At 49.6% G+C, this 25,463-nt stretch overlaps 1 protein-coding gene across 1 annotated transcript; it reads left to right on the top strand.

The window, feature by feature from the left end:
- Positions 1 to 627: 627 nt before the first annotated feature.
- PRKCG (protein kinase C gamma) lies at positions 628 to 24,771 on the top strand. The gene is given in 19 exon segments (XM_068999110.1): positions 628 to 824; positions 1,366 to 1,397; positions 2,752 to 2,834; positions 3,762 to 3,873; positions 5,427 to 5,558; positions 6,286 to 6,442; positions 8,553 to 8,687; positions 9,502 to 9,589; positions 10,122 to 10,151; positions 10,663 to 10,701; positions 10,703 to 10,816; positions 13,403 to 13,576; positions 14,880 to 14,971; positions 15,952 to 16,014; positions 18,113 to 18,251; positions 19,389 to 19,469; positions 20,328 to 20,435; positions 21,807 to 21,947; positions 24,610 to 24,771. Coding segments are annotated over 19 exon segments (2,064 nt in total). The 5' UTR covers positions 628 to 642.
- Positions 24,772 to 25,463: the final 692 nt, after the last annotated feature.

The raw sequence follows: 25,463 nt of genomic DNA, 5'->3' as shown, positions 1-25,463 counted from the left end.
CAGGTGTCCATCCATGTCCGTGTGTCCATCCAGGTGTCCATCCACCCCCGTGTCCATCCATGTGCAGCTGTCCATCCAGGTGTCCATCCAGGTGTCCATCCATCCCCGTGTGTCCATCTAGGTGTCCGTGTGTCCATCCCCGTGTCCATCCCCGTGTCCATCCCTGTGTCCATCCATGTCCGTGTGTCCATCCCCGTGTCCATCCATGTCCAGCTGTCCATCCAGGTGTCTGGGTGTCCATCCCCGTGTCCATCCACCCCCGTGTCCATCCATGTCCATGTGTCCATCCCTGTGTCCATCCATGTCCAGCTGTCCATCCCCGTGTCCATCCACCCCCGTGTCCATCCATCTCCGTGTGTCCATCCCCGTGTCCATCCATGTCCAGCTGTCCATCCCCGTGTCCATCCACCCCCGTGTCCATCCATGTCCGTGTGTCCATCCCTGTGTCCGTGTGTCCACCCCCGTGTCCATCCATGTCCAGCTGTCCATCCATGTCCATGTGTCTATCCATGTGTCCACCCCCGCGTCCATCCATCTCCGTGTGTCCATCCCCGTGTCCGTGTGTCCACCCCCGTGCCCCCCTCACCTCCCCGTCTCTGCCCGCTGCCCCCAGGTGCCCAGGCGGGCTCCGGCCGTGGCCCGATGGCGCTGGCGGGGCCGGACTCGGAGCGGTCAGTGGCCGCAGGGCCGGTGGCCGGCCGGCCGCTCTTCTGCCGCCGGGGGGCGCTGCGGCACAAGGTGGTGCACGAGGTCAAGAGCCACCGGTTCACGGCGCGGTTCTTCAAGCAGCCGACCTTCTGCAGCCACTGCACCGACTTCATCTGGTCAGTCCGCACAGCTGGGCACAGCTGGGCACACCTGGGGGGTCACCTGGATGGGTCACACCTGGGGGGTCACACCTGGACAGGGGTCACACCTGGACACTGACACACAGAGGTCACTCAGACCTTCTGCAGCCACTGCACCGACTTCATCTGGTCAGTCCGCACAGCTGGGCACAGCTGGGCACACCTGGGGGGTCACACCTGGGGGGTCACACCTGGGGGGTCACACCTGGACACTGACACACGGGGGTCACTCAGACCTTCTGCAGCCACTGCACCGACTTCATCTGGTCAGTCCGCACAGCTGGGCACAGCTGGGCACACCTGGGGGGTCACACCTGGGGGGTCACACCTGGCCAGGGGTCACACCTGGGGGGGGGGGTCAGTGTCCGGCTGTCCAGGTGTCCAAGGCCCCCCCGGCTGTGGGGTCACCGGGAGCCTCCGGCCACAGCCCAGGTGACCCCCCCAGGTGACCCCAGGTGACCCCAGGTGCCCCCAGGTGCCCCCCCCAGGTGACCCCTCCCCATTTTTCTCCCCCCAGGGGCATCGGCAAGCAGGGCCTGCAGTGCATGGGTGAGACCCCCCCCCTCCCCCCCAAATTTGGGACCCTCAGGACCCTTCCCCAAAATCCGGGACCCCCCCAAAACCTGGATCCCACCCCCCCACAAATTTGGGGCCCCCCCCTTCAGTCTGAGACCCCCTCCTGGGACCCCCCCAAAACCACGACCCCTTCCCCAAAATCGGGACCCCCCCCCAAAACTGGGACCCCCCAAAATCGGGATCCCCCCCCAAAATCGGGATCCCCCCCTCCAAATTGGGACCATTGGGACCCCTTCCCAGATTTGGGACCCCCCCCGGACCCCCCAAGACCCCCCCAAAACCACGACCCCTTCCCCAAATTGGGGCCCCCTCCTGGAGACCCTCAGGACCCCCCCCACAAAATCGGGACCCCCCCCAAATTTGGGACCCCTCCCCCAAAATTGGGACCCCCCCCAGACCCCCTCAAAACCGGGACACCCCCCCCCCCGCAAATTGGGACCCTCCCCAAAATTGGGACCCTCAGGACTCCCCCCCCAAAACTGGGACCCCCCAAAATCGGGATCCTCCCCCAAATTGGGACCATTGGGACCCCTCCCCAAATTTGGGACCCCCCCCCCCAATTTGAGACCCCCCAGAACCTCCCCAAACCTCCCCAAAATTGGGACCCTCCCCCCAAAACTAGGACCCCCCCCCCCCCCCAAATTGGGACCCCCCCCAAAATTGGGACCCTCCCCCCCAGTTTGGGACCCTCACCCCCCCCCAAATTCGGGACCCCTCCCCAAATTCGAGCCCCCCCCCGGATTTGAGACCCCCGGGCGGTGATTGACAGGCGGAGGAGCGTTGCCATGGCGACGATGGCGGTTGCCAGGCAACAACGGGGAGGGATTTTGGGGGGAAATTTGGGGGTCTCGCTGGGAGATTGGGGATTTTGGGGGGTCCTGGAAGGGATTTTGGAGGGATTTGAGGGATTTTGGGGGGTCCTGGGGGGGATTTGAGGGATTTTGGGGGGGGATTTGAGGGATTTTGGGGGGTCCTGGAAGGGATTTGGGGGGATTTTGGGGGGAATTTTGGGGTCTCAGAGGGGAATTGGGGATTTGGGGATCCCGGGGGGAATTTGGGGGGAATTTCCAGGAAATTTGGGATCTCGGGCAGATTTTGGGGCGAATTTGGGGAATCCTGGGGGAATTTCGAGGAGATTTGGAGGAAAAAAATCTGGGGGGAATTTGGGGTTTTCGGAGGGTCCCGAGTGGGAATTGGGGACTCTTCGAGCGCTGGGCTGGATTTGAGGAATTCTCGTGGGATTTTGGGGGGATTTGGGGGGATTTGGGGGGATTTTGGGGGGATTTTGGGGTTCCCTGAGCCCGGTTTTGGTTCCGTCCCCCCCCAGTTTGCAGCTTCGTGGTTCACAAAAGGTGCCACGAATTTGTCACCTTCGAATGTCCCGGCGCCGGGAAGGGACCCCAGACCGACGTGAGTGAGGGGGAGGGGTCCCCCGGGACGCCCCCTCCCCAAATTCCCCCCGAAATCCCCGAATTCCCATCGGAATCCCTCAAAATTTCCCCTTCCAGGACCCAAATCGCGGCATTTTTGCCCCCCAAAAAGGCGGAATTCACCCCAAAATCGCCCTCGGGGAGGGGGAAAATCCATCCCTGGATGTGTCCCCCACCTCTGGGACTCCCCCCTGGGAAGCCCCCTCCCCAAATTCCCCCCGAAATCCCCGAATTCCCATCGAAATCCATCAAAATTTCCCCTTCCAGGACCCAAATTGGGGCATTTTTCCCCTCCAAAAAATTGGTATTTTGCCCAAAATCTCGGGAATTTCGCCCAAAACCGATGCGGGGCGATTCCCACGCGTTCCCCCCTCACCTGTGACCCCCTCCCCCCAATTTCTCCCCCCCCAAATCCTTAAAATTTCCCCTTCCAGGACCCAAATCGGGGCATTTTTTTCCCCCCAAAAAAGGGGGAATTTTGCCCAAAACCGCGGGAATTTCGCCCAAAACCGGCTCGGGGCGATTCCCACGCGTGTCCCACTCACCCGTCCCCAATTTCCTCCCGAAATTCCGCCCAATTTCCCCTTCAAGGACCCAACTTGAGCCATTTTTAACCCCAAAAACCACGGGAATTCCGCTAAAAACCGCGGGGATTTCGCCCCGAAACTTCGGGATTTTTCCCCAAAACCGCGGGGTTTCCCCCCAAAACATCGCCCCCCACCCTCGGACCCCCCAAATTCCCCCCAATTCCCTCTCCAAGCTCCCAATTTGAGCCACTTTTAACCCCAAAACCGCGGGAATTCCGCTAAAAACCGCGGGGATTCCGCTAAAACCCGCGGGATTTCGCCCCGAAACGTCGGGATTTTTGCCCAAATCCGCGGGGTTTTGCCCCAAACCGCTGCGGCAGGACCCCCGGAACAAGCACAAGTTCAAGGTGCACAGCTACAGCAGCCCCACGTTCTGCGACCACTGCGGCTCCCTCCTCTACGGGCTCGTGCACCAGGGCATGAAGTGCTCCTGTGAGTGGGCCGGGGGGATTTGGGGGGTCCTGGGGGCATTTGGGGGGGTCCTGGAGGGATTGGGGGGGGTCCTGAGGGGTCCTGGAAGGGATTTGGGGGGTCCTGGGGGGATTTGGGGGGGTCCTGAGGGGATTTGGGGGGGTCCTGAGGGGTCCTGGAAGGGATTTGGGGGGGATTTGGGGGGATTTGGAGGGGTCCTGAGGGGATTTTGGGGGTCCTGAGGGGTCCTGGAAGGGATTTGGGGGGTCCCTGGAGGGATTTGGGGGGGATTTCGGGGGACTTGGGGGGATTTTGGGGGGTCCTGGAAGGGATTTGGGGGGTCCTGGGGGGATTTTGGGGGGATTTTGGGGGGTCCTGGGGGGATTTTGGGGGGTCCTGAGGGGGTTTGGGGGGTCCTGAGGGGATTTTGGGGGGTCCTGAGGGGTCCTGGAAGGGATTTGGGGGGTCCCTGGAGGGATTTGGGGGGGATTTTGGGGGGATTTGGGGGGTCCTGGAGGGGATTTTGGGGGGATTTTGGGAGGTCCTGGGGGGGTTTGGGGGGTCCTGGGGGGATTTTGGGGGTTCTGAGGGGTCCTGGAAGGGATTTAGGGGGTCCCTGGAGGGATTTGGGGGGGATTTGGGGGGATTTGGGGGGTCCTGGAGGGATTTGGGGGGGATTTCGGGGGACTTGGGGGGATTTTGGGGGGTCCTGAGGGGGTTTGGGGGGTCCTGAGGGGATTTGGGGGGGTCCTGAGGGAGTTTGGGGGATCCTGGAGGGATTTGGGGGGATTTGGGAGGATTTGGGGGGGATTTTGGGGGGATTTGGGGGGTCCTGGAGGGATTTGCGGGGCATTTTGGGGGACTTGGGGGGATTTTGGGGGGTCCTGGAAGGGATTTTGGGGGGATTTTGAGGGGTCCTGAAAGGGATTTGGGGCGTCCTGGGGGGTCTCGGGGGGATTTGGGGGGTCCTGGAGGGTTTTGGGGGGGATTTTGGGTTTTTTTGGGGGGATTTGGGGCATTTTAGGGCTTTCCTGACCCCCCAAAAAATTCCCAAAAAATCCCAAAAATTCCTCAAAATTCCAGGCTGTGAGATGAACGCCCAAAGGGAGGTTTCGAAAGGGATTTTTTGGGGGAAATTTGGGTTTTTTGGGGATTTGGGGCGTTTTAGGGGATTTCTGACCCCCCAAAAATTCCCAAAAAATCCCCAAAAATCCCCCAAATCCCCCAAATTCCCCCCAATTCCAGGCTGTGAGATGAACGTGCACAAGCGCTGCGTGCAGAGGGGGATTTGGGGGGAAATTTGGGTTTTTGGGGGATTTGGGGCGTTTTAGGGGGTTTCTGACCCCCCCAAAAATTCCCAAAAAATCCCCAAAAATCCCCAAAATTCCCCCCAATTCCAGGCTGTGAGATGAACGTGCACAAGCGCTGCGTGCAGGGGGGGATTTTGGGGGAAATTCCGGGAAATTTGGGAAAATTTGGGGATTCGGGGCGTTTTAGGGAATTTCTGACCCCCCAAAAATTCCCAAAAAATCCCCAAAAATCCCCCAAATCCCCCAAATTCCCCCCAATTCCAGGCTGTGAGATGAACGTGCACAAGCGCTGCGTGCAGAGCGTGCCGAGCCTGTGCGGGGTCGATCACACCGAGAGGAGGGGGCGGCTCCAGATCCGGATCCAGGCCCTTCCCGGGGAGCAGCTCCACGTCACCGGTACCGGCAACGGCCCCAAAATCCTCGGGAATGGCCCCAAAAATCCCTGGGAATCGCCGGGGGGGGGGGGAGGGGAAAAATCCCGGCGAAAATCCATCCGGGGATGGCGGAAATCCAAAGGGAAACCGGGGAAAAACGGGCTCGGAATTCCCAAAATGCCCCCAAAAATCCATCTGGGAATGGCTCGAATGCCCTGGGATCCCCCAGATCCACCTGGGATCCCCCAGATCCACCCGGAAATGCCCCAAATTCCCATGTTTTTACCCCAAAATCCCGGATTTTTGCCCCAAATCCCAGATTTTTGCCGATTTTTGCCCCAAATCCCGGCTTTTTTTCCTGGAATTCCGGGATTTTGCAGTGGGGGAAGCCCAGAACTGATCCCGATGGATCCCAAGGGGCTCTCAGATCCCAGATCCCAAAAACTCCCTGGGGATCCCCCAAAATCCACCAGAAAATGCCCCAAAAATCCGGATTTTTGCCGAATTTTGCCCCAAATCCCGGCTTTTTTCCCCGGAATTCCGGGATTTTGCAGTGGGGGAGGCCCGGAACTGATCCCGATGGATCCCAAGGGGCTCTCGGATCCCAGATCCCAAAAACTGCCCTGGGATCTCCCAAAATCCACCCAAAACCGCCCCAAAACCCCGATCTTTTTGCCCAAAAATCCGGATTTTTGTGGATTTTTGCCTTAAATTCCATATTTTTTCCCCAAAATGTTGGGATTTTGCAGTGGGGGAGGCCCGGAACCTGATCCCGATGGATCCCAACGGGCTCTCGGATCCCTACGTGAAGCTGAAGCTGATCCCGGACCCCAAAAACGTCTCCAAGCAGAAAACGCGGACGGTGAAGGCGACGCTGAACCCGGTGTGGAACGAGGCCTTCCTCTTGTGAGAGAAACGGGGGAAAAAACGGGGAAAACGGGAAAAATCCGGCGGGAATGGGGAGGGGGGAATGGGGGAAAAAAAGGGGAAAAAACGGGAAAAAAACGGGGGAGAAATGAGGGAAAAATGGGGAAAAATGGGGGAAAAGCTGGAAAAACTGGGGAAAAACATGGGGAAAAAATGGGGAAAATGGGAAAAAATCCGGCGGGAATGGGGGTGGGAATAGGGGGGAAAAGGGGGGGAAAAAGGGGAAAAAATGGGAAAAAAAACGGGGGAGAAATGAGGGAAAAATGGGGAAAAAATGTGGGAAAAAAATATGGGAAAAACTGGGAAAAATGGGAAAAAAATCGGGTGGGAATGGGGGTGGGAATGGGGGGAGGGGAAGGGGGGAAAAGGGGAAAAAACGGGAAAAAAACGGGGGAGAAATGAGGGAAAAATAGGGGAAATGGGGCGAAAAATGGGAAAAAAGGGAAAAATGGGGGAAAAAAATGGGGAAAAAAATGGGGGGAAAACGGGGAAAAATAGGAAAAAAATCCGGTGAAAATGGGGGTGGGAATTGAGGAGGGTGAAGGAGGGAAAAGAGGAAAAAACCGGGGGAAAAATGGGGGGAAAAAAAGGAAAAATCCGTGGAAAAAAAAGGCAAAAACTGGGAAAACCCGGCCCCGAGGGCCCCAAAATTGGGTGGAAACGGCCGGAATTGGGCAGAAATTGCAGGAATTGGGCAGAATTTGCAGGAATTGGGCAGAAATGGCCCCAAAATTGGGCGGAAACAGCTGGAATTGGGCAGAAATTGCTGGAATTGAGCAGAAATTGCCGGAATTGGGCAGAAATTTCTGGAATTGGGCAGAAATGGCCGGGATTGGGCAGAAATGGCCCCAAAATTGGGCAGAAATTGCTGGAATTGGGCAGAAATTGCTGGAATTGGGCAGAAACAGCCCCAAAATTGGGCAGAAATGGCCGGAATTGGGCAGAAACGGCCGGGATTGGGCAGAAATGTCTGGAATTGGGCAGAAATGGCCGGAATTGGGCAGAAACGGCCGGAATTGGGCAGAAACGGCCGGAATTGGGCAGAAACGGCCGGAATTGGGCAGAAATGTCTGGAATTGGGCAGAAACGGCCGGAATTGGGCAGAAATGTCTGGAATTGGGCAGAAACGGCCGGAATTGGGCAGAAACGGCCGGAATTGGGCAGAAATGGCCGGAATTGGGCAGAAATGGCCGGAATTGGGCAGAAATGGCCGGAATTGGGCAGAAATGGCCGGAATTGGGCAGAAATGTCTGGAATTGGGCAGAAACGGCCGGAATTGGGCAGAAATTTCCGGAATTGGGCAGAAATGTCTGGAATTGGGCAGAAATGGCCGGAATTGGGCAGAAACGGCCGGAATTGGGCAGAAATGTCTGGAATTGGGCAGAAATGTCCGGAATTGGGCAGAAATGGCCGGAATTGGGCAGAAATGTCTGGAATTGGGCAGAAATTGCCGGAATTGGGCAGAAATGGCCGGAATTGGGCAGAAATGGCCGGAATTGGGCAGAAACAGCCCCAAAATTGGGCAGAAATGGCCGGAATTGGGCAGAAATGTCTGGAATTGGGCAGAAACGGCCGGAATTGGGCAGAAACGGCCGGAATTGGGCAGAAACGGCCGGAATTGGGCAGAAATGTCTGGAATTGGGCAGAAATCTCTGGAATTGGGCAGAAATCTCTGGAATTGGGCAGAAATGTCTGGAATTGGGCAGAAATGGCCGGAATTGGGCAGAAACAGCCCCAAAATTGGGCAGAAATGGCCGGAATTGGGCAGAAATGTCTGGAATTGGGCAGAAACGGCCGGAATTGGGCAGAAACGGCCGGAATTGGGCAGAAACGGCCGGAATTGGGCAGAAATGTCTGGAATTGGGCAGAAATCTCTGGAATTGGGCAGAAATCTCTGGAATTGGGCAGAAATGTCTGGAATTGGGCAGAAATGGCCGGAATTGGGCAGAAATGGCCGGAATTGGGCAGAAATTTCCGGGATTGGGCAGAAATTTCCGGAATTGGGCAGAAATGTCTGGAATTGGGCAGAAACGGCCGGAATTGGGCAGAAATTTCCGGAATTGGGCAGAAATGTCTGGAATTCCGGCAGCACGCTGAGGCCCGGAGACGCCGAGCGGCGCCTGTCGGTCGAGGTTTGGGATTGGGACCGAACGTCCCGGAACGACTTCATGGGAGCGATGAGCTTCGGGGTGGCCGAGCTGCTCAAGGGCCACGTGGATGGCTGGTAAATCCGGGAAAAGGGCTTGGGAGGGGTTCGGGGGGGTTGGGGATTTTTTGGGATTTTTTTTGGGATTTTTGGGGATTTTTTGGGATTTTTTTGGGGATTTTTTGGGGATTTTTTGAGGGTTTTTTTGATTTTTTGGGGATTTTTTTTTTATTTATTTGGGGATTTTTGGGGATTTTTTGGGGGTTTTTTTGGGATATTTTGGGGATTTTTTGGGATTTTTTTTGGTTTTTTGGGGGATTTTTCTGGGATTTTTGGGAATTTTTTGGGATTTTTCTGGGATTTTGGGGGGATTTTTTGGGGGGATTTTTTCGAACGTTTGGAACTTTTTGGGCATTTTTTTAAAGTTTGGGGGATTTTTTTGGGATTTTTTTTTTTTTTCTGGGATTTTGGGGGGATTTTTGGGGATTTTTTGGGGGGTTTTGATGGGATTTTAAGCAATTTGGGGATTTGGGGATGAAATTTGGGGATTTGGGGAAAACTGGGAATTTTGAGGAATTTTTGGGGGCTTTTTGGAGGAATTTGGGGGGGAATTTTTGGGGATTTTCAGGGGATTTTTGGGAATTCGGGGAGGATTTGGGAACCTGGGGGAAATTTGGGAAGTTCGGGGTGGGAATTTGGGGAAAATTTGGGGAAAATTCGGGAAAACTCGGGAGGAGTCTGGGAGGATTTCGGGGGATTTTGGGGAGGATTTGGAGGGATTTTCGTGGGAATTTCGGGGATTTGAGGGGCGACGGCCCCGGAACTTCCCGAAATTCCCCCAAATTTTCCCCAATTTTCCCCAAATTCCCCCAAATTCCCCCCAAAATTCCAGGTTCAAGCTGCTGAACCAGGAGGAGGGCGAGTATTACAACGTCCCCGTGGCCGACACCGACGACTGCGGCCTCCGCCCCAAATTCGAGGTCTGGAACCCCCAAAATTCCCCCAAAATCCCCCCAAAATTCCCCAAAAATCCCATGGCAATGGCAAAATTCTTCCCCTCCCAAAAAAAAACCCAAAAATCCCACCCAGAAAACCCCAAAATTGCCCCAAATCCCTCCCCAAAAAGCCGCGAATTTGAGGTCTGGGATGTCCCGAAATTCCCCAAAAATTCCGCCCAAAATTCCCCAAAATCCTCCTAAAATTCCCTAAAATTCTCTGGGAACCCTGGAATTGCCCGAAATCCACCCAAATCCTCCTGGGATCTCCCGAGACTCCAAAATTCCCCCCCCAAAATTCCCCCCAAATCCACTCCAGGGTCCCCAAAATTCCTCCTGGAAGCCCCAAAATCCACCCAAAAATCCCCTAAAATCTCCCCAAATTCTCCCAAATTTCCCCCAAATTCCCCCAAAATCCCCCAAATTCCCCCAAGTTTTCCCCAAATTCTCCCAAATTCCCCCAAATTTCTCCCAAAATCCCCCAAATTCCCCCCCAATTTGCTTTGGTCTCTTCCAGGCCTGTAATTACCCCCTGGAGCTCTACGAGGTAACGAGCCCTGACCTTTGACCTCCTGACCCCGCCCTGACCCCTCCTTGGGGAAATGGGGAAAAAAGGGGAAAAAATGGGAAAAGAGGGAAAAAATGGGGGAAAAAAGGGAAAAGAAAAGGGAAAAAATTGGGGAAAAAATGGGGGGAAAAATGGGAAAAAATGGGAAAAGGAAAAAATTGGGGAAAAAAGGGGGAAAAAGGGAAAAGGAAAGAGAAAAAATTGGGGAAAAAATGGGGGGGAAAAAGGGGAAAAATGGGAAAAAAAGGGGAAAAACTGGGGGAATTTTGGGAAAAATGGGGGGAAAAAAGGGAAAAAATGGGAAAAGGGAAAAAATGGGGGAAAATGGGGAAAAAGGGAGGGGAAAAAAGGGGGAAAAAAGGGAAAAATGGGGGGAAAAATTGGGAAAAAAATGGAGGAGAAAGAGGAAATAAAAGGGAAAAGAAAAGGGAAAAAATTGGGGAAAAAAGGGGGGTGACCCCCTGACCTTTGACCTTTGACCCCCCCTCAGAAAGTCCGGCGGGGGCCGGGCCCCTCCCCCACCCTGGGGCCCTCCCCCCCTCCCCTCCCCCACCGAGCCCAAGCGGGGCCTTCTGGGCAGCGGCCGCTCCCACCTGGGCGACTTCACCTTCCTGATGGTGCTGGGAAAGGGCAGCTTCGGCAAGGTGAGATCCCAGAATTCCCGAAATTCCCCAAATTCCCGGAATTCCGGCAAAAATCCCGAAAAAACGGCTCCGAAAGAGCAAAAAATGGCCAAAAAATGACCCCAAAATCCCCTGAAACCACCCCAAAATAACCCCAAAATAACCCCAAAAGTCACCTGGATACACCTGGGGGGAGGTGAGATCCCAGAATTCCCGAAATTCCCCAAATTCCCGGAATTCCGGCAAAAATCCCGAAAAAACGGCTCCGAAAGAGCAAAAAATGGCCAAAAACGCCACAAAAATCCCCTGAAACCACCCCAAAATAACCCCAAAATAACCCCAAAAGTCACCTGGATACACCTGGGGGGAGGTGAGATCCCAAAATTCCCGGAATTCCCGGAATTCTGGAAAAAATCCCGAAAAAACAGCTCCAAAAGAGCAAAAAAAGGCCAAAAAATGACCCCAAAATCCCCTGAAACCACCCCAAAATAACCCCAAAATAACCCCAAAAGTCACCTGGATACACCTGGGGGGAGGTGAGATCCCAAAATTCCCGAAATTCCCGAAATTCTTGGAATTCTGGAAAAAATCCCGAAAAAACGGCTCCAAAAGAGCAAAAAAAAATTGAGGAAAAGTAAAAAAAAATCGAAAAAAAATTGGCCAAAAAAATGGGAAAAATTCCCAGAAAATTCCCCAAAAATTCCTAAAAATTCCATAAAATCTGAAACCTCCTGGAACACATCCGTGGTCATGGTGTGACCCCAAAACATCTCCAAAACCACCCCAAAAAATCAAGGAATGTTCAAAAAAAAAACCCAGGAAAAATAGGGAAAAAAATCGAAGAAAAAAGGGAAAAAAATTAATAAAAATGGGAAAGAAATTCCCAAAAATTCCATAAAATCAAATCTTCCTGGAACACCTTCGTGGTCAAGAAGTGACCCCAAAACACCTCCAAAACCACCCCGAAAAACCTGAGAAAAATTGAAAAAAATCCAAAAAAATCCAAAAAAAATTGGAAAAAATGGGAAAAAATTCCCAAAAAAATGGGAAAAGTTCCCAAAAAATTTCCCAAAAAATTTCAAAAATTCCATAAAATCCAAATTTTCCTGGAACGTGTTTGTGGTCAAGAAGTGAGCCCAAAACATCTCCAAAACCACCCCGAAAACAGAGAAAAAATCAAAAAACACTGAGGAAAAAAAATACTAAAAAATCGTAAAAAAATCCGAAAAAAATTCCCAAAAAATCCCAAAAAATTCCCAAAAAAATCCCAAAAAATTCCATCAAATCTGAAACCTCCTGGAACACCTCCGTGGTCATGGTGTGACCCCAAAACACCTCCAAAACCACCCCGAAACACCTGAGAAAAAATCGAAAAAAATCCGAAAAAAATGGGAAAAAAATCGGAAAAAATTTCCAAAAAATTCCCAAAAATTCCATAAAATCCACATTTTCTTGGAACACTTTCGTGGTCAAGAAGTGACCCCAAAACACCTCCAAAACCACCCAAAAAAACCGGAGAAAAAATCGAAAAAAATCCGAAAAAAATCCGAAAAAAATCGAAAAAAATCCGAAAAAAATCGAAAAAAATCGGACAAAAATCCCAAAAAAATGGGAAAAATTCCCCAAAAATTCCCAAAAAATTCCAAAAATTCCATGAAGTCCAAATTTTCCTGGAACGCATCTGTGGTCAAGAAGTGACCCCAAAACACCTCCAAAACCACCCCAAAAACCTGAAAAAAAATCGAAAAAAATCCGAAAAAAATTGAAAAAAATTGAAAAAAATAGGGAAAAATTCCCAAAAATTCCCAAAAATTCCATAATATCCAAATTTTCCTGGAACACCTCCGTGGTCATGTTGTGAACCGAAAACACCTCCAAAACCACCCCGAAACACCTGAGAAAAGTCGAAAAAATCCAAAAAAAATCAGAAAAAAAAAAAAAAAATCGGGAAAAAATCCCAAAAAATGGGAAAAATTCCCCAAAAAATCCCCAAAAATTCCACAATATCCAAATTTTCCTGGAACGCATCTGTGGTCAAGAAGTGACCCCAAAACACCTCCAAAACCACCCCGAAACACCTGAGAAAAAATCGAAAAAAATCCGAAAAAAATCGAAAAAAATCCGAAAAAAATCGAAAAAAATCGGGAAAAAATCCCCAAAAAATGGGAAAAATTCCCCCAAAAATTCCAAAAATTCTGTGAAGTCCAAATTTTCCTGGAACGTGTTTGTGGTCAAGAAGTGACCCCAAAACACCTCCAAAACCACCCCGAAACACCTGAGAAAAAATTCGAAAAAAATCCCAAAAAAATCCGAAAAAAATCGAAAAAAAATCGAAAAAAATCGGGAAAAAATCCCCAAAAAATGGGAAAAATTCCCCAAAAATTCCATAAAATCCAAAACCTCCTGGAACACGTCTGTGGTCATGTGACCCCAAAACACCTCCAAAACCACCCCGAAACACCTGAGAAAAAATCGAAAAAAATCCGAAAAAAATCGAAAAAAATCCGAAAAAAATCGAAAAAAATCGGGAAAAAATCCCCAAAAAATGGGAAAAATTCCCCCAAAAATCCCCCAAAATTCCCAGCCGTTCCCCGCCCCCTCCCGCAGGTGATGCTGGCGGAACGGAGGGGCTCGGCCGAGCTCTTCGCCATCAAGATCCTCAAGAAGGACGTGGTGGTGCAGGACGACGACGCCGCCTCCACGCTGGTGGAGAGGAGGGTCCTGGCCCTGGGGCCCCGCCCCCACTTCCTCACCCACCTGCACTCCACCTTCCAGACCCCCGTGAGCCACTGGGAGCACTGGGAGGGGCTGGGAGGGGATTGGGAGGGACTGGGAGGGAGTGGGAGCCACTGGGAGGGGATTGGGAGGGGATTGGGAGGGAGTGGGAGTCATTGGGAGGGACTGGGAGAGGATTGGGAGGGACTGGGAGGGAGTGGGAGCCACTGGGAGGGGATTGGGAGGGACTGGGAGGGGATTGGGAGGGACTGGGAGGGAGTGGGAGCCACTGGGAGGGGATTGGGAGGGACTGGGAGGGGATTGGGAGGGACTGGGAGGGAGTGGGAGCCACTGGGAGGGGATTGGGAGGGACTGGGAGGGGATTGGGAGGGACTGGGAGGGAGTGGGAGCCACTGGGAGGGGATTGGGAGGGACTGGGAGGGGATTGGGAGGGACTGGGAGGGGATTGGGATGGACTGGGATGGACTGGGAGGGACTGGGAGTGGATTGGGAGGGGATTGGGAGAGACTGGGAGTCACTGGGAGGGGATTGGGAGGGACTGGGAGGGACTGGGAGGGGATTGGGATGGACTGGGGGATATTGGGATGGACTAGGAGGGGATTGGGAGGGACTGGGAGGGCACTGGGAGTCATTGGGAGGGACTGGGAGGGGATTGGGATGGACTGGGATGGACTGGGAGGGGACTGGGAGGGAGTGGGAGAGGATTGGGAGTGGGTTGGGAGGGGATTGGGATGGACTGGGAGGGAGTGGAAGAGGATTGGGAGCGGATTGGGAGCCACTGGGAAGGACTGGGAGGGAACTGGGAGGGACTGGGAGCAGATTGGGAGGGACTGGAAGGGGATTGGGATGGACTGGGAGGGGATTGGGAGCGGATTGGGAGCGGATTGGGAGCACTGGGAGGGACTGGGGTCACTGGGAGCGGATTGGGAGGGACTGGGAGGGGACTGGGATGGACTGAGAGGGACTGGGAGCAGATTGGGACCACTGGGAGGGACTGGGATGCACTGGGAGGGGATTGGGAGGGACTGGGAGGGGATTGGGAGTGGATTGGGAGGGACTGGGAGCCACTGGGAGAAGATTGGGAGGGACTGGGAGTCACTGGGAGGGACTGGGAGGGGATTGGGACGAACTGGGACAAACTGGGACAAACTGGGCTGAACTGGGCTGGGTTCATCTCTCATTCCTGGCTCTGTTTGGTGCTGGAATCTTCGTTCGGGGCTGGAATTTTGGGGGAATTTCGTGGAATTTTGGGGGAATTTCGTGGAATTTCGGGGATTTTGGGACACTGGGCTGAACTGGGAGTGGACTGGGACGAACTGGGCCGAACTGGGCTGAACTGGGCCGCCAGGACCGGCTGTATTTCGTCATGGAATACGTCACCGGGGGCGACCTCATGTACCACATCCAGCAGGTCGGGAAGTTCAAGGAGCCGCACGCGGCGTGAGTGACCCCAAAATTCCCGGAATTCGCCCCAAAAAAATTCCCAAAAATTCCGGGAATTCCTCAGAACGACCCAAAGGTGGAAAATTCCCGAAAAATCCCCGGAAAAATCCACCCTGGGAGGCTGAAAATCCACCCCAAAATCCACCTGGGAACCCCAAAATCCACCTGGGAACCCCAAAATTCCCTCCCAGGAGCCTCCAAAATTCCCGGAATTATTCCCAAAAAATTCCCAAAAATTCTGGGAATTCCTCAGAACAACCCAAAGGAGGAAAATTCCCGAAAAATCCTCGGAAAAATCGAAGCAAATCCCTCAAAATTCAGCCCAAAACCATCCTGGAGGCTCAAAGTTCCCCCAAAATCCCCCCCAGGAGCCCCAAAATTCCTGGAATTATTCCCAAAAAGTTCCCAAAAATTCCGGGAATTCCTCAGAATGACTCCAAGGTGGAAAATTCCCAAAAAATTCCTGGAAAAATCCACCAAAATCCCCTAAAATTCACCCTGGGAGCCCCAAAATCCACCTGGGATCTCTCAAATTTCACCCAAAATTCCCAAAATTCCCCAAAATCCACCTGGAAACCCCCAAAAAATCCCGAATTTCCCCAAAATCCCCCCACATTTTCCAAAATTCCCCAAAATCCACCTGGAACTCCCCCCAGATTCCCAAATTTCCCCAAAAATCCCCCCAAAATCCCCCCAAAATTCACCAAAATCCACCTGGAAACCCCCAAATTTTCCCAAAATTCCCCAAAATTCCCCCCAAAATTCCCCCCAAAATTCCCCAAAATCCCCCCAAAATTCCCCAAAATTCCCCAAAATTCCCCAAAATCCACCTGGAAACCCCCCAAAATTCCCCAAATTCCCCCCAAATCCCCCCAATTTCCTCTCCCCTCCCTCTCCCCTTCCCCAATTTTTTTCGGGACCTCTCTGGAACTTTCGGGATCTTCCCAAAAATCCCCAAAATCCGGAATTTTCCCCAGGTTTTACGCGGCCGAAATCGCCATCGGCCTCTTCTTCCTGCACAACCAAGGGATCATCTACAGGTGAGCGCCCAAATTCACCCAAAATCCACCCAAAATCCCCCAAAATCCCCCAAAATCCCCCCAAATTCACCCAAATCCACCCAAAATCCCCCCAAAATCCCCCCAAAATTCCCCCTAAATCCCCCCAAAATCCCCCCAAATCCCCCCAAAATCCCCCCAAAATCCCCCAAAATTCACCCAAAATCCCCCCAAAATCCCCCCAAAATCCCCCCAAATGCCCCCAAAATCCCCCCAAATCCCCCCAAAATCCCCCAAAATCCCCCCAAAATCCCCCAAAATTCACCCAAAATCCCCCCAAAATCCCCCCAAAATCCCCCAAAATCCCCCAAAATCCCCCAAAATTCACCCAAAATCCCCCAAAATCCCCCCAAAATCCCCCAAAATCCCCCAAAATTCACCCAAAATCCCCCCAAAATCCCCCCAAAATCCCCCAAAATCCCCCAAAATTCACCCAAAATCCCCCAAAATCCCTCAAAAAATTCACCCAAAATCCCCTCAAAATTCCCCCTAAATCCCCCCAAAATCCCCCAAAATCCACCCAAAATCCCCCCAAATTCACCCAAAATCCCCCAAAATCCCCCAAAATTCACCCAAATCCTCCCAAATCCTCCCAAATCCCCCAAAATCTCCCCCAAAATCCCCCCAAATGCCCCCAAATCCCACAAAAACCCTCAAAATCCCCCAAAATCGCCCCAAATCCCCCCAAAATCACCCAAAATCCCCCCAAAATTGCCCCAAATTCCCCCCAAATCCCCCCAAAATAAAAAAAAAATCCCCAAAATATCCCCAAAAATCCCCAAAAAAATCCCTCAAAAATTCCCAATATTCCAAAAAAGTTCCCAAAATCTCCCGAATTCCCAAAATTCCCTCTCAGCTCTCCAAAATCCATGAACAACCCCTAAAAACTCCCCAAAATTTCACAAAAATCCCAAAAAAATCCCCCCAAAACCCCCCAAAAAATCCCCGAAAAATCCTAAAAAAAATCCAAAAAAATCCCAAAAAAATCCCCAAAAAATAAAAATAAATTCCCAAAAATTCCCCAAAATTCCCTAAAAAGTCGCCCTGAAAAATCCCAAAAAATCCTCAAAAATCCCCAAAAATCCCCAAAAAATAAAAAAAATCCCCAAAAAATTCCTCAAAAAATTCCCAAAAATTCCCCAAAAATTCCCCAAAAAATCCCAAAAAATCCCCAAAAAATCCCCCAAAATCCCCAAAAATCCCCAAAAAATAAAAAAAATCCCCAAAAAATTCCTCAAAAAATTCCCAAAAATTCCCCAAAAATTCCCCAAAAAATCCCAAAAAATCCCCAAAAAATCTTAAAAAAATCCCAAAAAATCCCCCAAAAATTCCAAAAAAATCCCAAAAACACCCCAAAAAATCCTGAAAAATTCCCAAAATTTCCCAAAAAAATCCCCAAACATCCCCCAAAAAATCCCAAAAAAAATCCCCAAAAATTACGAAAAAAATCCCCAAAAAATCCCAAAAATTCCCGCAAAAAATTCCCAAAAATTCCCCAAAAAATTCCCCAAAAAATCCCCAAACATTCCCAAAAAAACCAAAAAAAAACCCCAAAAAATCCCCCAAAAATCCCCAAAAATTCCCAAAAATCCCCAAGAAATCCCCAAAAGATTCCAAAAAAATTCCCAAAAAATTCCCCAAAAATTCCCACAAATTCCAAAAAAATTCCCCAAAAAATCTCCTAAAAATTCCCAAAAAAATCCCCAAAAAATTCCAAAAAAATCCCCCCCCCAAAAAAATCCCCCCAAAATCCCCAAAAAATCCCAAAAAATCCCCAGAATTCCCCAAAAATTCCCGCAAAAAATTCCCAAAAATTCCCAAAAAAATTCCCTAAAAAATTTCCAAAAATTCCCCAAAAAATCCCCAAAAAATCCTAAAAAATCTCCAAAAAATCCAAAATAATTCTGAAAAAATCCCCAAAAAATCTTAAAAAATCCCCCAAAAATCCAAAAAAAACCCCAAAAAATCTTCAAAAAATCCCCAAAAAATCCTGAAAAATCCCCCAAAAAAATCCCCAAAAAATCCCCCGAATTCCCCAAAATCCCCAAATTTCCCCCAAATCCCCCCGCTCTGGCTGCAGGGACCTGAAGCTGGACAATGTGATGCTGGACGCCCAAGGGCACGTGAAGATCACGGATTTCGGGATGTGCAAGGAGAACATTTTCCCGGGAAACACCACCCGGACCTTCTGCGGGACCCCCGACTACATCGCCCCCGAGGTGCCCGGAATTCCCGGAATTCCCGGAATTCCCGACATTCCGGAGGGGCAAAAAGCCCAAAAATCCCGAAAACTGGGGGAAATTTGGGAAAAAAATGGGGGAAAATGGGAATTTTGGGGGGGTTTTTAGGGCTTTTTTGGGGAATTTTGAGGGGGTTGGGGAGTCAGGGTTTGGGAATTCCTGAAATTCCTGGAATTCCTGAAATTCCTGAGGGGGGAAAACCCCAAAAAAGCCAAAATTTGGGGGAAATTTTGGGAAAAAATGGGGGGGAGAGGGAATTTTGGGGGCTTTTTGGGGCATTTTTGGGGAATTTTGGGGGGATTGGGGAGTCAGGATTTGGGAATTCCGGGAATTCTGGAATTCCTGAGGGGGGAAAAGCCCAAAAATCCCCAAATTTGGGGAAAAAATGGGGAAAAATGGGAATTTTTGGGGATTTTTGGGGCGTTTTTTGGGAACTTTGGGGGTTTTGGGCCCAAGGAATGGGGATGAATCCCAAAATTCCGGACGATCCCGAAATCCCGGGAAACGAGCCCCAAAATTTGGGAAAAATACCCCAAAATCCGGAAAAAAATGATGAAAAAAGAGGAAAAAATGCGATTTTTGGGGAATTTTTGGGCTGGAATTTGGGGTTTTTTGGGAATTCCCAAGGGGGGATCCGGAAATTCCAGCGGGAAACCCAAAAATCTCCGGAATCGGGGGAAAATCCCTCAAAATTGGGGGGAAATGCTGAAAAAATGGGAAGCTGGGAGGAATTTTTGGGAATTCCGGGGGAATTTTTGGGATTCGGGATTTGGGATCCCAAAATTCCAGCGGGATCCCCCAAAATTTGGATTTTGGGGGGATTTTCCTGTTGGTTTTGGGGTTTTTTGGGGGGTGTTTTTCACCTTTTCCCCCGTTTTTTTTTGGGGAATTCCGGGAATTTTCGGGATCGGCCGATTTTTGGGAATCCCGGGTGGTTTTTAACCCCTGAAATCCCAGGAAAAAAAACCCAAAAATTCGATTTTAAAGCCATTTTGGGGCCGTTTTGGCCTTTTTTAGGGGGGTTTTTTGGGGCTTTTTTTGGGGGGAATTCCAGAATTTTGGGGATTTGGGGGATTTTGGGAATTTTGGGGGCCAAAGGGATCCCGAAATTCCCAGATTATCGCCTACCAACCCTACGGGAAATCCGTGGACTGGTGGTCCTTCGGAGTCCTCCTCTACGAGATGCTGGCGGGGCAGGTGAGGAATTTGGGGGGATTTTGGGAATTTTTGGGATTTTTGGGGAATTTTGGGAATTTTGTGGGGAATTTTGGGGGAATTTTTGGGGATTTGGGGGGAATTTGGGGGGATTCTGGGGGAATTTGGGGGATTTTGGGGGGAATTTGGGAATTTTTTGGGGAATTTTGTGAGAATTTTGTGGGAATTTGGGGGATTTTTTGGGAATTTTGGGGACTTTTTGGGATTTGGCGGAATTTTCGGGGATTTTTTGGGAATTTTTGGGAATTTGGGGAATTTTTGGAGGGATTTTTGGGGAATTTTTGGGGCAATTTTGGGGATTTTGGGAGAATTTTTGGGGAATTTGGGGAATTTTGTGGGAATTTGGAGGATTTTGGGGTGAATTTTGGGGACTTTTGGGGTGGATTTTTTGGGAATTTTTGGGGGGGATTTTTTGGGCATTTTGGGGTTATTTTTTGGGATTTTTGGGGTCATTTTTTGGGAATTTGGGGGGGAATTTTGGGGTCATTCTTGGGGAATTTTTCAGGTCATTTTTTGGGAACTTTTAAGAGAATTTTGGGGTCATTTTTTGGGGGGATTTTGGGGTCATTTTTAGGGATTGTTTGGGAATTTTTTGGGGTCATTTTTTGGGAATTTTGGGGTGGATTTATTGGGAACTATTTTGGGAATTCCGGCATCATTTTGGGGATTTTTGGGGTCGATTTTGGGGTCTTTTTTAGGGATCTCGAGGTGGATTTCTTAGGGATTTTTGGGGGGATTTTGGTTATTTTTTGGGGGCATTTTGGGGGGTGGGGTGGGATCGCCTCCAGCTCGGGATTTCCGCCGGGATCCCCGAGTGTTTTTTGGGAATATTTTGGGCAGCCCCCGTTCGACGGCGAGGACGAGGACGAGCTCTTCCAGTCCATCCTGGAGCAGACGGTGACGTATCCCAAAGCCCTGTCCCGCGAGGCCGTGGCCATCTGCAAAGGGGTGAGCAGCAATTCCCCAAAATCCCCCAAATTCCCAGCAGGAATCCCAAAATCCCAGCAAATCTCCCTTTTCCCCCATTTTTTCTGATTTTTTCCCGATTTTTCCTGATTTTTTCCTGATTTTTTCTGATTTTTTCCTGATTTTTTCTGATTTTTCCTGATTTTTTCCTGATTTTTTTCTGATTTTTTCTGATTTTTTTCTGATTTTTTCCTGATTTTTTTCCCAATTTTTTTCTGATTTTTTCCCGATTTTTCCTGATTTTTTCCTGATTTTTCCTGATTTTTCCTGATTTTTTAATGATTTTTCCTGATTTTTTTTTTTTCCCTGATTTTTCCTGATTTTTTTCCTGATCTTTTTCTGATTATTTTCTGGGTTTTTTTCTGATTTTTTCCATATTTTTTCCAGATCTTTTTCTGATTTTTTTTCCCGATTTCTTCCTGATTTTTTTCCTGATTTTTTTCCTCTTTTTTTCCTGATTTTTTCCTGATCTTTTCCTGATCATTTCCTGATCTTTTTCTGATTTTTTTCCCGTCTTTTTCCTGATTTTTTCCCGATTTTTTCCTGATTTTTTTCCGATTTTTTTCTGAATTTTTTCTGATTTTTTTCCTGATTTTTTTCTGATTTTTTCCCGATTTTTTCCCATTTTTGGGGGGTTTTTAGGGAGTTTGGGGGAGGAATTTGGGGATTTTTTTGGGGAGTTTTTGAGGCATCCCGCGGAATTTTGGGATGAATTTTGTGGGGATTTTGAGGGAAATTTATGGAGATTTTCTGGGAATTTTGTGGGAAATTTTTTGGGGATTTTGGGATGAATTTTGAGGGAATTTTGAAGGAATTTGGGGATGAATTTTGTGGGAATTTTGTGGAAATTTTGTGGGGAATTTTGAGGGAAATTTGTGGAGATTTTGTGGGAATTTTGTGGGAAACTTTGAGGCAGTTTTTGGGATGAATTTTGTGGGAATTTTGGGATGAATTTTGGGGCTAATTTGGGAATTTTGTGGGGATTTTGGGGGGAATTTTGAGGGAATTTTGTGGGGATTTTTGGGACGGCTTTTGTGGAGATTTTGAGGGAATTTTGAGGGAGTTTTGTGGGAATGGTGAGGGAATTTTGTGGGGAATTTGGAGGGAATTTTGGGATGGATTTTGTGGGGATTTTGTGGGAATTTTAAAGAAATTTTTTGGGAATTTTGGGATGGATTTGGAGGGAATTCTGTGGGAATTTTGGGATGGCTTTTCCGGGTGGTTTTTCTTCATTTCGGGACGGATTTTTTTCGGGTTTTTTTTTGTTGTCGTCGTTGTTGTTTGGGGGTTTTTTTTGGGGGGGGGGGCTGGGGGAAGGATTTTGGGGAATTTTTCCCGGCAATTCTCCCGCAGTTCCTGACCAAGCACCCCGGGAAGCGGCTGGGGGCGGGGCCGGGGGGGGAGCAGGAGGTTCGGGGTCACCCCTTCTTCCGCCGCACGGACTGGGAGCGACTGGAGCGCCTCGAGGTGCCCCCCCCGTTCACCCCCCGCCCGGTGAGTCCCGACCCCCCCCCCCCCAAAAAAAAACCCCCCCAACCCCCAAATCCCAAATCCCATCCCAAAAAACGAGCCCGGAAGCGCCGAATTCCCCGTGTGCAAAAAAAAAAAAACCCCAATAAAAACTCCCAAAAAGTTCCTCCAAAAAGGGCCCCGAAATGGTGAAAAATGACCCCAAGTTCGCCTCGGGGTCCCCCTGGAATTTGCCCAAAAGTTTCGCCAAAAAAACCTTCCCGAAATCCGTGAAAAATTCACCCCCAAATTCCCCCCCAAATCACCCCAAAATCCCCCCAAAATTCACCCCCAAATCCCCACAAAATCCCCACAAAATTCACCCCCAAATCCCCCCGAAATCACCCCAAAATCACCCTGAAATTCACCCCCAAATCCCCCCAAAATTCACCCCCAAATCCCCCCTAATTCACCCTAAAATCCCCGAAAAATTCATCCCCAAATCCCCCCCAAATCACCCCAAAATCTGCCCAAAATTCACCCCCAAATCCCCCCCAAATCACCCCAAATCCCCACAAAATTCACCCCCAAATCCCCCCCAAATCACCCCAAAATCACCCCAAAATTCACCCCCAAATCCCCACAAAATTCATCCCAAAATTCCCTCGAAATCACCCCAAAAATCCCCACAAAACCCACCCCAAATCCACCTCAAATCCCTCCCAAAAATCCCCCAAATTCCCCCAAATTTTTCCCAAAATCTGCCAAAAATTCACCCCCAAAATCCTCCCAAATCCCCCCAAAATTCAACCCCCAAATCCCCCAAAATCCCCCCCAAATTCCCCCCCAAAATTCCCTCCAAACCCACCCCAAATCCCCCAAAATTCTCCCAAATCCCCCCAAAATCCCACCCCAAATCCATTGAATTTCCCCCAAAATCCCCCCAAATTTTTCCCGAAATCCCCCCAAATTCCCCCCAAAATTTGTGCCCCAACCCCCCCAAAACCCACCCCGAATCCACCGAATTTTCCCCAAAATCTTCCCAAAAATCCCCAAAAATTCCGCCCAAAAATCCCCAAAAATTCCGCCCAAATTTTTCCCAAAATCTCCCCAAAATTCATCCTCAGAATTCCCTCCAAATCCACCCCAAATTCCCCCAAATTCTCCCCAAAATCCCCCAAATTCCCCCCAACTTTTGGGGTTTCTCCTCTGACCCCAAATTTTTCTCTCTCTCTGTGTTTGTCCGTTTGGGATTTTTGGGGGGAATTTGGGATTTTTGGGGGGAATTTGGGGGGTTTGGGGGTTTTTTTGGGCTTTTTGGGGTTTTTTTTTTTTGCTTTTTTGGGTGTTTTTGGGTTTTTTGGGGCTTTTTTGGGGCGATTTTGGGGGAAAATTGGGGCAATTTGGGGGGAATTTGTCATTTTTTGGGGGTGATTTGGGTTTTTGGGGGGAAATTTGGGGTGGATTTGGGGGATTTTGGGGGGAATTTGGGCGATTTTGGGGTCTTTGGTTTGGGGTCCCTTTCTGGGGCTCCTTTTTTTTTTTCCTTTTTGGTATTTTTTGGTTGGTTTGGGGGTTTTTTGGGGCTTCTTTTCTTTCTTTTTTTTTCTTTTTTCTCTTTTTCTTCTTTTTTTTCTTTTTTCCCCTTTTTCCCTTTTTTTTTCTTTCTTTCTTTTAACTCCTGAAATTTTAATTTTTTTCTTTTTCTTTTTTCCCTTTATTTTCCCTTTTAAATTTTTTTCTCTTTTCCTTTTTCTTTCCTTTTCCCCTTTTTCTTTTATTTTTAAACATTTTATTCCCCTTTTTTTTCTTTTCTTCCTTTCTTTTCCTTTTATCCTTTTTCCTTTTTTTATCTTTCAAATTTCCTTTTTCCCCTCATTTCCTTTTTCCCCTTTTTTCCCCCTTTTCCCCCCTTCCCCCCCCTTTTTATTCCTCCTTTTCCTCCTTTTTTCCCCACTTTTTTCCCCATTTTCCCAATTTTTATTCTCATTTTCCCCCCTTTTTCCCCTTCCCCCCCTTTTTATTTCCCTTTTATTTCCCCCTTTTCCGCCTTTTTTCCTATTTTTCCCCATTTTCCCCCCAAATTTTCCCCCCTTTTAAAATCCCTTTTTTCCCCTTTCCCCCCTCATTTCCCCCCCTTTCATTTCCTCTTTTTTTTCCCTTTTTTCCCCTTTTTTCCCCATTTTTTCCCCTTTTTTATTCCCTTTTTTCTCCCCCGTTTCCCCCCATTTCCCCCAATTTTCCCCATTTCCCCCCCTTTTTTATTCCTTTTTCCCCCAATTTTCCCCCAATTTTCCCCCATTTTTCCCCCAATTTTTCCCCTTTTTATTCCCTTTTTTATTCCCTTTTTCCCCCCATTTTCCCCCAATTTTCCCCATTTCCCCCCTTTTATAAATCCCTTTTTTCCTCCAATTTTCCCCCAATTTTCCCCCAATTTTTCCCCTTTTTATTCCCTTTTTTCCCCCCTTTTTCCCCCAATTTTCCCCCCATTTTCCCCATCTCCCCCCCTTTTATAAATCCCTTTTTTCCCCCAATTTTCCCCCAATTTCCCCCCAATTTCTCCCCTTTTTATTCCCTTTTTCCTCCCTTTTTCCCCCCCAATTTTCCCCCAATTTTCCCCATTTCCCCCCCTTTTATAAATCCCCTTTTTCCCCCCATTCCCCCCCTTCCCCCCCCTCCCCCCCTAAACCAAAAACCACCAAAAAAGTGCGGCCGAAATGGGGAAAATTTCGACAAATTCTTCACTCGGGCCCCCCCCGCTCTGACCCCCCCGGACGCGCTGGTCCTGGCGGGGCTGGACCAGGCCGAGTTCGAGGGCTTCAGCTTCACCAACCCCGACTTCCCGCAGCCCCAGGGGTCCCTCGTGTGACCCCCAAAATTCCCGCAACCCCCCCAAAAAATTTGGGATCCCCCCGACCCCGATTTGACCCCGAAAACCCAAAAAAAACCCCAAAAAATCCCGTTTATTTCGAATTTCCCCCCCCCCATTTTTGGGATGCTCCAACCGTGAGAAACCCGCCAGAAAATTCCCGCCAAAATTTGGGATCCACCCCAAAAAATTTGGGATCCCCGCGACCCCGATTTGACCCCGAAAACCCCCAAAAAAACCCAAAAAATCCCGTTTATTTTGCATTTCCCCCCCCCCCATTTTTGGGATGTTCCAACCGTGGGAAACCCGCCAAAAAATTCCCGCCAAAATTTGGGATCCCCCCAAAAAATTTGGGATCCCCCCGACCCTGATTTGACCCCCAAAAATTCCTTAAAAATCCGATTTGCCCCAAATTTTGGATATTTTTCCCCAAATTTGGGGGATTTTTCCCCAATTTTGGGACATCCCAAAAAATTCCCGCCAAAATTTGGGGTTCCCCCCAAAAAATTTGGGACCCCCCCGACCCCCGTTTGACCCCAAAACCCCCCAAAAATCCCCCAAAAATCCGATTTTCCCCAAATTTTGGGGATTTTTCCCAAATTTTGGGGGATTTTTCCCAAATTTTGGGATTTTCCCCTCAAAATTTTGGGGTTTTCCCCCTTTTAGGCCCCTCCCCCATTTAGGACCCCCCC

Source organism: Aphelocoma coerulescens, unplaced genomic scaffold (genome assembly GCF_041296385.1).
Source record: "Aphelocoma coerulescens isolate FSJ_1873_10779 unplaced genomic scaffold, UR_Acoe_1.0 HiC_scaffold_233, whole genome shotgun sequence".
In the NCBI taxonomy this organism is placed as follows: domain Eukaryota; kingdom Metazoa; phylum Chordata; class Aves; order Passeriformes; family Corvidae; genus Aphelocoma; species Aphelocoma coerulescens.
Note: the sequence above shows the minus strand (reverse complement) of the source record. Positions and strands in the feature narration are given on the sequence as shown.